Here is a 12,100-nt window from a genome sequence, read left to right as displayed (position 1 = left end):
GATGTAGCTCAGTGCAGAGGCCCTCGGTTCAATCTGTAGCGGCACAAAAAGGAAACAAACCACTACAACCTCCTTAGAATCCTTAGAAAAACATAAAGGTATTTAACTCCTCAGGATTTCTCTCTTGAGTTTGTATATTTGTTCTGGTCATTACAGCTAGTTAAACCCTCAACTCAAGAGGCTGTTCACCTCGGTCTTCAAAGTAAAGCTGTATTCTACAGTTTTCCCTTGTTGGTTATGTGCTGTCAGCATGATTTATTACACATCTGACTAGGTAGGAGGACAATGACATGGCACAGTCATGCAGCACCACAGTGACCTTCAGAAGAACGCTTCAGTCACAGCAGACCATGGTGATTTTATTAGGGCAAGTGTATTTCACTTGCAAGCATGAACTTGAGGTGTCTACACCACTTTACATAGGCCGCTCCCGGGGTCTGGTCACAATATGCCACCACAGTGGTGGCAAATCACCTTCCCTTCTGGCAGGAGGCAAAGCTTCAGTCTTGGGACCATCAGGTGGGGTTTCGTCCTGAAGCTGCTTAACCTGGAAGGGGATGAGGAAGGAAAGATTATCAAAGGCATCTGACTGTACACTCGGCTGCTGCAGTGCAGTGACAGCCTTCTTTCTGTGGTGTGTCCCATTACAATCCCAGCCTCACTACCGAGACATGCTGTGTACAGCCGTACAGTTTCCACCATCAGAGGGGCTTTTCTCCTGTCTGTGGCAGTGCTGAGGGTTGAACCCAAGGCCTCTCTGCACTGAGCTACAGCCCCCAGCCCCCATCCCCAACCAGGTCTCCCTAAGTTGCCCAGGCTGGGTTCAAACTTTCCATCCTCCTGTCTTAACCTCTCAGAGTGCTGAAATCACAGACATGTGCCCCACCATGTTTGGCAAATTTTCCAACTCTGAAAGCAGCAAAATTGGAAATAACTGTCCTACCCTTCCTCTCACTCTTTAAACAATAACATGATTACTACCTTTGCAATTCCCCTCGTTACAGTCCCCAACCACCCCCTCCCAGAAAAACATTTATTCTTGTGTTTCCGTTAAGTACCATTAAGAAACCTCAGTTCTTAAGTATAAAGCCCCCTCCTGCCCTGATAACGGCCTAGACCAAAAGCAACGTGAAATCATATATAAAAATGGGCTCAGTCTGCCCTATGTGGCCCAGCCAACCCCAGTTCTAGCAACCTCCAAGGTCACTGTCCTCACGGGAAAGGAGACCTAAGAGCCAAAGCTCCCCGCAGGTGGGCTGGCTACCCCTGCTGAGGAGGTGGAAAGTGAAGGCGGAAGGCTTCAGAGAAGAGGTTAGCAGCAATCAACTGCAGGAGCTTTATGCTCACCACGAAAAAACACTGCTAAGTCCTGAATATTGACATTTCTGAACAAAACATGATGCCCCTTGGCCGTAGTGACCTTCCTTCCACTTCACCGTGGCCAGGGATTTTCAATGGTCAACATCTTCAACCTTAACCACAGAACCAGTACAACTTTTAAACTATGAATTGCAATACCCATTACCCAAACAACTCCTGCCCTTCTAGCTCACTTGCTTGGACGCCCCTGGGAACCCCAGAAGATTAGAGTTCACAAATCTTCCCTTCCAAGTTGACCTCCTCTGTCTTTACTTCCTTTATTCACCTCAGATGCCACTGTGACAATCATTCTCTCAAATAACCTCAGTCTCAGTGATCGTGTCTAATGGGCGACCCCACCATCCACCTTTAATGGGAACGCAGACAGCTCAGTACAGCTAAAGAGGAAAAAGTCCCGGGACATACGTGTCACAGCACATCAGCCATTCCCGGCCTTAGATGGACCTTCACTACCTCCTCATCCTGCTGTCCTCAGCGAGCTCATGTGCTCTCCGTGACGAGCACCGTGCTGCTCCAGCCCAACCCAAACACGCGGCACTACTTCCTGTGACCTTGTCAGTCACCAAAAACAGACGCTATCACACGTCAAAACATCCAACCCAAATATATACGTGCATTTTCTGTCTAATTATAATGAAGGAAGAATGCTTGCTCCTTTTTTCTCTCTCTACTCTCTCTTAAGGATCTCATTCACTTCTATGGCTTTATAAACTACCAAAATCACACAGTTCTATTTCTAGACCAACTCTCTTCCTTGGAGGTTTGAATTCCTACATCCAGAACTGCCTCCCTCCTTTATCTCAGACAGGCTTCCCAGGCCTCACATTTCTAAAATGAGATGCCCGGCTGTACTTCTGATAGTTGTTTCTTTACTCACCTTCCCGATCTCGACCACCATCACCACCACACTGAAGAGGTTAACGCTCAGCACCTGGAAACCATTCTTGATTCCTTGTTCTCTCCCACCCCTCCCCCCACCCACCAACCTATTTCTCATAAAGATACTTGGAGAAGTCTATTTCCTTCCATATCGGCTATATCCATCCCAGTGTTGGTCACAATAACCTTTTGACTATAGTAGTGCAGTAACCCAACTAGACACTACTTTCCCTCATGCCCTCCTGTATTTTACAAGAGTGAACATTTATAAATGGAACTCAGACCACCAGGAGATCACTAAAAAATGCTCAAGGCTCTAGGGTGGAAAAGGTTAAGGAATAGTAGGGTACAGCAAGAAGGTCAGCTAAAGGGCTAAGGTGAAAGAGAACTAGAGAATATTAGAAACAGAAGTGTATCTGAGCAGCAAGGGGCCAGGGTAAGTGTCATGGCTCAGCTGGCACCTCAACACCTAGAAGCCTGAGCTGACTGTCCATCCAGTGATCACAAGGAGACACACCTCTCGTTCCCAGCTTTCCAGTCGCAGTTTCTTCCACTGCTCTCTCTTGGCAAAGTAGTCAGGATACATGGCCTTCTCAGAAGGGTGCCAGTAATCTAAGCACCATTCTGGAACCTGCCAGGAGAGGAAATCATGATGTTACTCTACAGGATACACTTACAATGCCACTGACGGGGTCCTGCTAGGAAACAGAAGACAAAACTCAAGTTGTACTTTCATAATCACTGTGACCACCAGGCTATTTGACTTTTAAGAAATGAACAGCGCAAGCTAAGCAGGAACATAACGGTAAAGAATGGCGTGGTACAGAGAGCCAATGTAGTAATCTAAGCCAAGAGAATCACAGCCTCCTTCCCTACCTGCATCTTCTAGACACCGGGGTGGCTGTGTGCTATCTGGAAGCATCACTTAAGAATATCTCATGAATAGTAAGTACCAATCACAACAGGTTAACTCTTAGGTCCCCAAATTAGGTTATTTCCAAGTAAATTACCACCTGGCTTTACCAAAAAGCACACTGAAAGATCTTGGAGCTGAATTTACAAAGAAAAATTTTAATGACATCTCGGAGAAAAAACTGACACCTGAAAAAAAATCTGACAACTCAGGAAGAAAATGTCCCAGCCATCTTCACAGTGCAGGTGGGACATATGGCTGAGGTGTGAAGTGAGAACAAAGACCCCCTTTTGTGCCATTCAACCTGGAACCCTCACCTACCTTGTAGCCCTCGTATCTCTCGTAGGAGGTGCCCCCCGGTGAGTCAGGGAAGATATATGGCTGTGGGTGCTGGCACTGCCAGAATTCTTCTTCTGCCTCCCTCAGAAGCTGGGTGGCCTTCATCATATCCTTCTCATTCTTATGTTCTTCAAACCGGGCTCTCATCAAACAAGCAAAGTACCGGTATTTGTGCCTTAAACCAAAGGACTTTGGAGGTTAGAAATGTCATCTACTGAAGTGGGAATACAGTACAGTCTGACAGGAGCTACATTCCTACTAATGCCGCCAAGAGGAGCAGTGTCGTTTCCTGGCCTATCCCTCATGCTGCCTCTGGAGCAGCCATATCATGACTGCTTCCTTTGCATCCCTCCAACCATCAGCCGCCAGACATACTGTATTAAATACAGCCTCGCCATTTCTTCCCTCTCTCCTCCAACCAAGGAAGGATGATTTAACCAAAATAAGCAAGGGAATGAACAAAAGAGAAAAGCTACAGAAGCTTCTGTAGGAGCATTCAACATTTATTTGTTGACAAATTACTGAATTTCCTATCTTGTGCTAGGCCTGTGCTAACTTCTGGAGATAGTGATAAAAAGGGAGGTGTTTCATGGTACAAAGTTTTGCTCAAGTTACAGAGACCTAGGTTTGAATCCTGACGGACACTAGCTATACAATCCTAGGCAAGCTATAGGCAGGTTCTGAGGGAACTGTGAGTAGACTTCACAGAGGACACTGAGTGGCACATGCCTGTCATCCCAGCACTAAGGAGGCTGAGGCAGGACAATGGTGAGTTTTAAGCCAGCATGAATTACATAACGAGATCCTGTCTCCAAAAAAAAAAAAAAAAATCAGTTTAATCAGCCAGCTGTTGGAAAATGGTCCTAATAAACCTTACTAACTAAAAAATGTAATCATCATCCCACAACAACAAAAATCCACATCAGTTAGGGTGCTCTGGGTACAGTCCAGACCAGAGGACACGGACCTAAAGTAGGCCTCTGTAATGACAGAATATAGGAGAGAGATATTTAGACCACTTATGAGAATGGGCATGAACTTCAGCTTTGATACTGCTAGAAGCTCGGGGTGCACTAATGGCTCTAAGCAAGGGCTCCTCCCTACCTGCTGGTGTCTATATGCTAAGGTCTTTATGAAGATTCCATAAATCAGAACACATAAACACACTTCACAAAGCCCCCGGTACATCCCAATTGTGCAATAATGTAAGAAATTAACCCTAACCCTAACCCTAACCTAACAGGTTTTGGAATCCTGACAAGAGAGCAAAGGCCTGGCATTCGCATCTTGGCTTGTCACCCACCTTGCATTGCACTGAGGTCACCACAACCTATATATTTTAACACGATATTCCAGGACCAGCTTTGGACAGAGGAGGAAAGAATTATGCGGGAGGTGAAAAAGATTAGAAAGTAGGGACAGAACTAGATGAAGCTAAAAAGAGAGAAGCTGACGGGAAGGGTAGGAGAATGATGATGCTTTGGAGTCACACACCTGAACTTTAATCCTAACCCGGCACTCAGCAGCTGATCGGCCTTGGGCAAGTTACTCCCAGGGCCTCAACCTGCTCATCTGTAAACCAGGGCTAAAATAATCCCCTCACCCCTGGGTTGTTTTGCGCACTCAATAAAGTAATGTCCATACTGATGTTAAATTTAGGTTCGGTGCAATCGTTTAGAAAATGTTACTCGGCGAGCGCTAGACCTACGGCAATTACAGGTGCGGGCACTTCATCTGATCTGCGTGCAACCCCGCGCGCTGGGGCCAGAGGCCACTTGCTGACGGGAAAACAGACCCGCAACCTCGCAAGCTTCTCCTCAAGATCCGGCAGCCCGGGGCCGCGAAGTCTGGACAGCAGCCAGCTCCGAAGGCCGGCTTCGGGGAGCGGGGATCGCCCTCCCATTCCGTCCCCGAAGTCCTTGAGCCGCCTGCGGCCCGGCCTCTCAGCCTCCACACCCACGTCGGCTCCCGGGCCCCAGGGTCCCTGCTCCCACCTGTGGACACACCACGACTCCAGGTGGCGCAGAGCCCGCTTATAAAGCCGTAACACCTTCTGCTGGTGGGTCAGGTAGGCCGTCGGCGCCGAGAACGCCATCCCCACCCTCTCACCTTCAGCGGCCGCGGGGGCTGCCGGGAGCCCGGAAGTCTGCGGCTGGGGGCAGGACTAATCCCGGAAGGGCGGGCCGACCGAGGACACGTCTGCTTCCGCCGGGGTGGAGGCGGAGGTGCAGCCATGAGTCGCTTCAAGTTCGTGGGTAAGAAGAACGTTTTCGGCCCTTGGCCCTTTCTGACTCGTCCCGGGCGTCTCTTGCCACGGCCAGAAGGCCCCGGGCTTGCAGCTTTCCGACTGTTTGAGAGCTTAAAGAGCAGTCAATGGAAGAGGGTGTAGGGCGGAATTGGTAATGGGTGATCTGGTTCTTGATCTAAGCGCTGCTTTCACGAGTGTGTACTATATTGGTGAACATTCGTGGGCTGTATAGTACTGTACTGTGCTGTGCTGTTTTCAGAGTGTTGTACTCTGTTAGAAAAGGGGCTCTGGGGGTGTAGTGGTGGCGCTCTAGTGTAGCACTCTCAAGGCCTCGGGTGCGATTGGCAGCACCACCACCACAACAAAAAAAGCAGCTAAAAGATTAGTCACTATATTCCCTTCTCTCCAAGTGCTCCAGCCCCACCCTTCTCCCTCTTGGTGGTTGAGAGGATTGGCTTGAAGGGACCCATTCATTCATCTCACTGTTACTGAGTGCTGATGGCCTTGACAATGCCCTCCGAACACAGGGCACAAAGATCTGCACAGCTCTGCTGGCATCACCATTTGCTGGATAAACGAGAGGACTCCAGTAGTAGGGAGAAAAACCAATTCTGTTATTTGGCAAATGCACTGTTCCTTCCAGCTGCAGCTGAACGAAAGGGAGAATACACCAGGTATCTACAGGGTATGGATTTTCATTATGAGGTGCTTAGGAAAACCTGAGGGACACTGTAAGATCTGGGATCAGAAAGATAATTTGGGACCGGAGAGTCTCAGTTTAGTTTCACTCTGAATGGAGTGGAGCTTTACTGAAGGCTTTTCACACGAGCATTCAGTAAATTATGGAGTGCTAGATACGCGGCCAGACTCTTGAGCTGTGACATAAGGCAGTGTGTAAAGCTAGGCTTGATGATCCTTGTCTTGATAGAATTTCCAGCTACTTAAAGGTGGGACGTGACAGTGATCACATCTCTGCCTTATTAAGATGATCCTGCTAGGTGGATATAGGGATGAGAATCACTTCTGATCTTGGAACTAAGGTGATGGAAAAGAAATAGATGGGCATAGTACGTAGCAACTGAGTGTTCAGGGTTTGAATAAATACTAAAGGTGAAATGCAAGCATGACTGGCAAGAGTAGTGGGAGAGACACTTAAACCCATTCGGGGTTTGTAAAGGACTTCAAGGCAAAGACATCATCCAGACACTTGTAAATATAGTCAGGCGCTTAAGAGAGTAGTTCAGTTATAAACTTTGTTTTGCTGCAGATTTTTTATTTACTCTCGTCAGGATATTTGAATTGTTTTAACAGCGTGCAAAGCCTTTTTGCTGCTGTCTGATGCTGCCCACATTTCCAGCCTCATCCCTTTTGTGCCATATAAACATCTGTCTGTATAGTTTCTTTCTTCTGGCAAGGTTTTAAGAGTGCTAGTTTGGGCCGGAATGTTTTCTCTACTTCTTATGTCCTTCTGACTACCCTGTTGCCTGGCCTCTTACATATTTTTTAGGACTTCATAGATCTATCCTGTGCCACATTATTTATAATTAAATACCAGTGTACCTGCTTTTCTCACTAGACTAAACTGTAAGACAGGTACTGGTATCTATCTTGGTTTCTCAGGGATTTAATACAGTGACTGTTCAATGGAAGTATAAATGATTGGGTAAAAAAATATATGTGACCTTAGTGCTGAAGTGATAAGAAAACTGATAAATCAGAACCAGATGAAATAGAAAAGGAGGTGACTTTATTGGAATAAATGAGATAATTTTTTTTCTTTATGGTCTTCTTCAGTTCCATTCTCCTGATGTAATTATATTAAAAGTTTAAAGCATAGTCTTCCCTAATTTAAACAAATACACACAGATGGATACAAACATCAAGGTTTTTCTTTTTAAAAACAAAAATGGAGTTATACTATACATTCAGTCTTCGTTACATAACTTGCTCTGATTTTTGTTTGTTTGTTTTTTATTTTTTGAGATAAGGTCTCACTATATAGTTCAGGCTGGCCTTGAACTCACTATGTAACCCAGGTTGGTCTCAAGTTCACTGTAGTCCTCCTGCCTCAGCCTCCCAAGTGCTGGGATTTCAGGTGTATGCCGACACATCTGGCACTTGCTCTGATGTTTAATCTTCTTGATCATTTAAAAGACACTTTATAAACCATTGAACTGATGTTTCAGCCTATCGGTGAGTCATAAAAAACACCATATTAGTTCCTTGGAAAACTGGTCCACAAACAAGCATTACATACAACAGTTGCATGAAAATTTAAACCAGTGTTAAATTTCGAATGCAGTCATAGATTTTTGTTTAGAACAGTTGACTGTGCCCAGGTTATAATGCTTCTCCATTTCCTTCTTCTGTGTGTAACGTATTACCTGTCCTTCATACTACACTGTGGGGAAGAAGATGGGAAGCAGAATTATTTGTTGAAAAGTCTCCACCATCTCCTAAATGTATACCTCTGGGGTATAAACTTTTCACACATGGGCCTGTGAGAGACTTAAGATCCAAATTGTAGCACGAGACCTGCCTTTCCCTGCATCCTGAACGTGGTATGGTGTGCCTGTGTAGTATAACCTGTAGAAGGGTAGCGCATCCCCACTACAATTCTATGGTTCTATGAGTAACCATAGACTACAGGCTTTCCTTTTGTTCTAAACATCAAGCTACAAAAGCCATGCTCTTATGTCCCACTGTTCATGGCCTGAAACACATTTGAGTGCTAGGGCATGGTGATCTGTTCTAATTCCAATATTCTGAAAAGTATTCATCTACTCCTGGGAATTCTGAACCAGCTAAAGGTGTGCTAGGAAAAGAACAAAAGCCTATTAGATCTGGGGATATAGCTCAGGGTAGAGCACTTTCCCTGTGCAAGACTTTCGGTTCCATCTGAGTACCACTGGGGATAGAGGTGGGGCAGAGGTTTTGGACATGTTTTTCAAATAATGACCATCAGGACACAAAATTACAACAAATTGAGTTATTGATCTTTTATTCACAATTCATGAATGAGGGCAACCTCCATTATGCAGAATAGAATTAGAACTCCCACTTGAGGGTAGCAGAATACAGTGTGTTTTATAAGGTGGGAATGAGTAAATAGAATAAAGGAAAAAGAACTTAATTGGTTAACAGGTCACTTTTTTGGTAAGGGTTAAAGCAGAGCAGACTTCCTGTTAGTCTGACTCACTGAGAGACTGGAATCTTTTGTTTGTAGGTAAAGCTGACCTGTTTTGAGATCTTTCTGTGTCTTTAGTTTCATGTTCATTATGTAGTGTTTAGCAGAAGTGATTATTTTGGTTTGGTTTGGTTTCTTGGGCCTAGTGCAGTAGCCTCTCATAATTTTTGTTTAATAGTATGTTTCCCAAAAAAATCCTTTATATTATTACATGAATGACATTAAAAATTTTAACAGCCTGTAGGGGAGGAATAGATTGCCCCTCCCCTTAGTTCTTATGTGGGTTCTTTGGCTGGATCTAGAAATCAAATCAGTGTAAGGTTGATTAACAGGAAAAAAGCATACAAGTTTTATTAAACTATACTTGTACATAGGAATCCTAACAAGAAAGTAAAGTTCAAAGGAGTTACTAAAGCAAGATGCTTTTATACTTTTTAGACAAATAACAATTTTAGAGCTGGGTGTGGTGGCGATTAGGATTAGGACCATTTACACTTGTAAATGTTTTTTGATCATTTCCCAAGTATGGTGGATTTCATTCCATAGATGTGTGATACATATAAGCTTATGACGCCATCACAGGCAAGAGAATTTTCTATATTAAGAGCTGTTAGGTGATCCCCAAGAACTCAATAGCAGCTTCCACAAGCTGTAAGCAGGCAAGTAGTTTTTTATCTATAGATTGTTGAATATTAAGGGTTGTGTGACATTAAGAATAGCATGGTTGATATATTTAGCACTCCGTACTGATTGGGTCAACGAAGCAATTGCAGTAACAGCTGTGGCCAGAATGACTATGGCAGCCACGAGAGCAGCAATGAGCATGCCTATAAACCGCTTGGGGTGGTGGAGACCATAGAGGGCCAGAGTCAAGATCTCAAGGGCACAGGACTCTTCCCAAGGGTGGGTTAAGTTGACAGGTAAATAAGCAAATGTCTTTCAACATAACACTAAAATGCTATAATTTGTAGGCACCTGAGGCAGGCAAGCGTAATATATACAGTTGTGACACGTAGCATCATATAGAGTCCTGGAGGGAAATGTTAAATGGCCTTATAAAAAGACATATGGATGGCTGATGCACACTTTGATATAAGAAGTACTGTTATGATGAAGGGTAAGTTTGGTTTAGCACCCATTTTTTGATAATTGTCCCTGCCATATCTGGTATGGATGGAAGGAATGTCCCAGCCTCCAGTTGGTGGTCTGTGGTGGGCTGGTATCCAAGAGGGGTTGAAGTGCAGATAGACCACCTTCTCCCCAGGTTATGGAATCATTACTATAGACAATGGGATGTGAAAGATTGGAAGTGTACTCAGAAAGCGTATGGCTGTGTTTGTCCTGAAGATAGTCTCTTGGTCCCCAGCCAATGATGGTTATGTTTTCCAGTTTGGTCTTGTGGCTGTTGGGGCCTCTGTATAATTCCCAGTTTACTTCTTGATATTCAGGGTGCAAGTCTGATGTCATGACAAAAGCGCAAGATGTGTCTGGAGACATTGGTAGTAGTAGTACCATGTTTGTAACTTCCTGAAGATAAAAATTCAAGGGAATTAGGACCTGAGCTCAGGTGGAGCCATACTATGCTCTAAAGGTTAAACACAGGGGTCAGCACCTGTACAGATAGGGGCTTGCATGGACCAGTAAGTCATATTGCCCCCGTTGTATGACATGGAGTCAAACGAGGATACAGGAGGAGGCTCTGTTTCTCCTATCTAGGAACTTTCATTGTTGAATACAGGAAAAATGGAATCAAACCAAGTCACTGGTTCCCATACAGGGGGATCTTCTGTGAAAGCCCAGTGGGGAGCTGCTTGTCCCATTGGGAGGCATTCTAGTATTACTGTACAAGCTGACCACAGCAAGTGTAGTCAGGAAGAGAGTTTGGAGCGGGGAAATGTCTTTTGTTCTGTGCATTGAAGGGGTTCATTACATCGTTCTTTTCAGGCCCCCCAGGTCATCTCAGGAGCCTGAATTGTTCATGACAGTAGGAAGGGAGGTGGATCTTTTTTCTCTTCCACATAGAGGCTTTGAATCTGAGGAATCAGATTCTTTTCCCTGAAGGCCACAGTAAGGGTTCACCAACTGGACTGGTAACCAAATTGGTCCTTTCTGTGACAATACAAAACCCTTGACTCATGTTAAACAGAGAAACAAGACCCTCTCAAAGCCCTGAGTTAATGTCTTTCCACAGAACTAGTAGATGCTTTTTGTGTGTCGGCTTAGAAACCCAATGTCATTCATTCTGCAGGGGTCTGATCTTGATCATTAAGCTTGAAAAAATTAAGAGTAATCAGAGCTCTATGTAGTCTCATTTGTGGGCTTGCTCTTGTATCCCCATCATCACCCTTTTATTTCATAAGTATATATGATTTAAAGAAAAATAAAGCCCTTAACCTAAAGGAGGGAACTAAGGAATGCTTTTGGTATGAAAGTACCTGAGAATCCTAAATAAATAGTGAACGGTTGATCTCTTCTTTTGAATCATTTGCATTCCTCTGCAAAGAGAAGAAATAGTCCATGGCAGGCAGGCAGGCAGGAGCAAGCAAGGGATCTTAGCAGATTCTTTATGCTCTCTTTTATAGTCTACCTAAGCTTGTGAGATTAGAGTGGTGTGAAACCAATCAGTGGACTGATTTAGTAATCACACACTCAATCCCAGCATCACACGCATTAAATCCAGCCACCTCTGAGAAAGCCCTACCTGTGACTGAATGGGGACATCTAGATACAAGCCATAACAAGGGGTGATATTTTTGTGATCTCTATGACTCAGAAAAGGCTATTTAAGTCCCGTGGGCATGTAAGGAGTAGGGAGGAGATGTAATTGACTAGGATTCTGTGAGTCTATGTGGTCTAATTGATGTTGTTGGATTGCTTGTTCTACCACTTATAACTCTTTCTGCTTCTGGAGAGAGGAAAGATCAGGATCACCTTGAAGCATATTAAAAAGATGTGTCAGTTGTTGAGTGGGAGTTCCCAAACTAGAATGGACCCAAATAACTTTTTTTTTTTGGTACTGGGAATCAAACTCAGGACCTTGAGCTTGACAGGCAGGCACTGTGCCACTGAACTGTATCTCCAGCTGAGCCAATTAATATCACCTAGCATTTTTTTGGGGTGTGTGTGTGTATATATATATATATATATATATATA

At 44.5% G+C, this 12,100-nt stretch overlaps 2 protein-coding genes across 8 annotated transcripts in view; one reads left to right on the top strand and one right to left on the bottom strand.

The window, feature by feature from the left end:
• Positions 1-338: 338 nt before the first annotated feature.
• On the bottom strand, positions 339-5,669 carry Ndufb9 (NADH dehydrogenase (ubiquinone) 1 beta subcomplex, 9, 22kDa). 2 transcript variants are annotated; one of them, XM_005410946.2, is made up of 4 exons: positions 5,621-5,669; positions 3,494-3,686; positions 2,777-2,890; positions 339-547 (listed from the first exon to the last, which is right to left on the bottom strand). In XM_005410946.2, the coding sequence occupies exons 2-4, from the start codon at positions 3,656-3,658 to the stop codon at positions 416-418; spliced, it is 411 nt and encodes a 136-aa protein (XP_005411003.1). In that variant the 5' UTR covers positions 3,659-3,686; positions 5,621-5,669; the 3' UTR covers positions 339-415. The 2 variants fall into 2 exon arrangements, with proteins under 2 accessions (XP_005411003.1, XP_005411002.1); XM_005410945.2 differs by having other exon boundaries at positions 5,506-5,664.
• Tatdn1 (TatD DNase domain containing 1) overlaps positions 5,669-12,100 on the top strand; it is a 43,868-nt gene continuing 37,436 nt past the window's right edge. For 5 of the 6 annotated variants that reach the window (XR_001232123.1, XR_001232124.1, XR_001232126.1 and 2 more), the window contains exon 1: positions 5,671-5,766. Coding sequence is in view for 2 of the 6 variants with exons in the window: in XM_013507915.1 (XP_013363369.1) it covers positions 5,745-5,766 (22 nt within the window). In the remaining 4 variants the exon portion in view is untranslated. Of the gene's footprint in view, positions 5,767-12,100 lie in introns of all 6 variants that reach the window. The other variant, XM_013507917.1, reaches the window with a different exon arrangement.

This window comes from Chinchilla lanigera, unplaced genomic scaffold (genome assembly GCF_000276665.1).
Source record: "Chinchilla lanigera isolate Chin_1 unplaced genomic scaffold, ChiLan1.0 scaffold00139, whole genome shotgun sequence".
Taxonomy (NCBI): Eukaryota; Metazoa; Chordata; class Mammalia; order Rodentia; family Chinchillidae; genus Chinchilla; species Chinchilla lanigera.
Note: the sequence above shows the minus strand (reverse complement) of the source record. Positions and strands in the feature narration are given on the sequence as shown.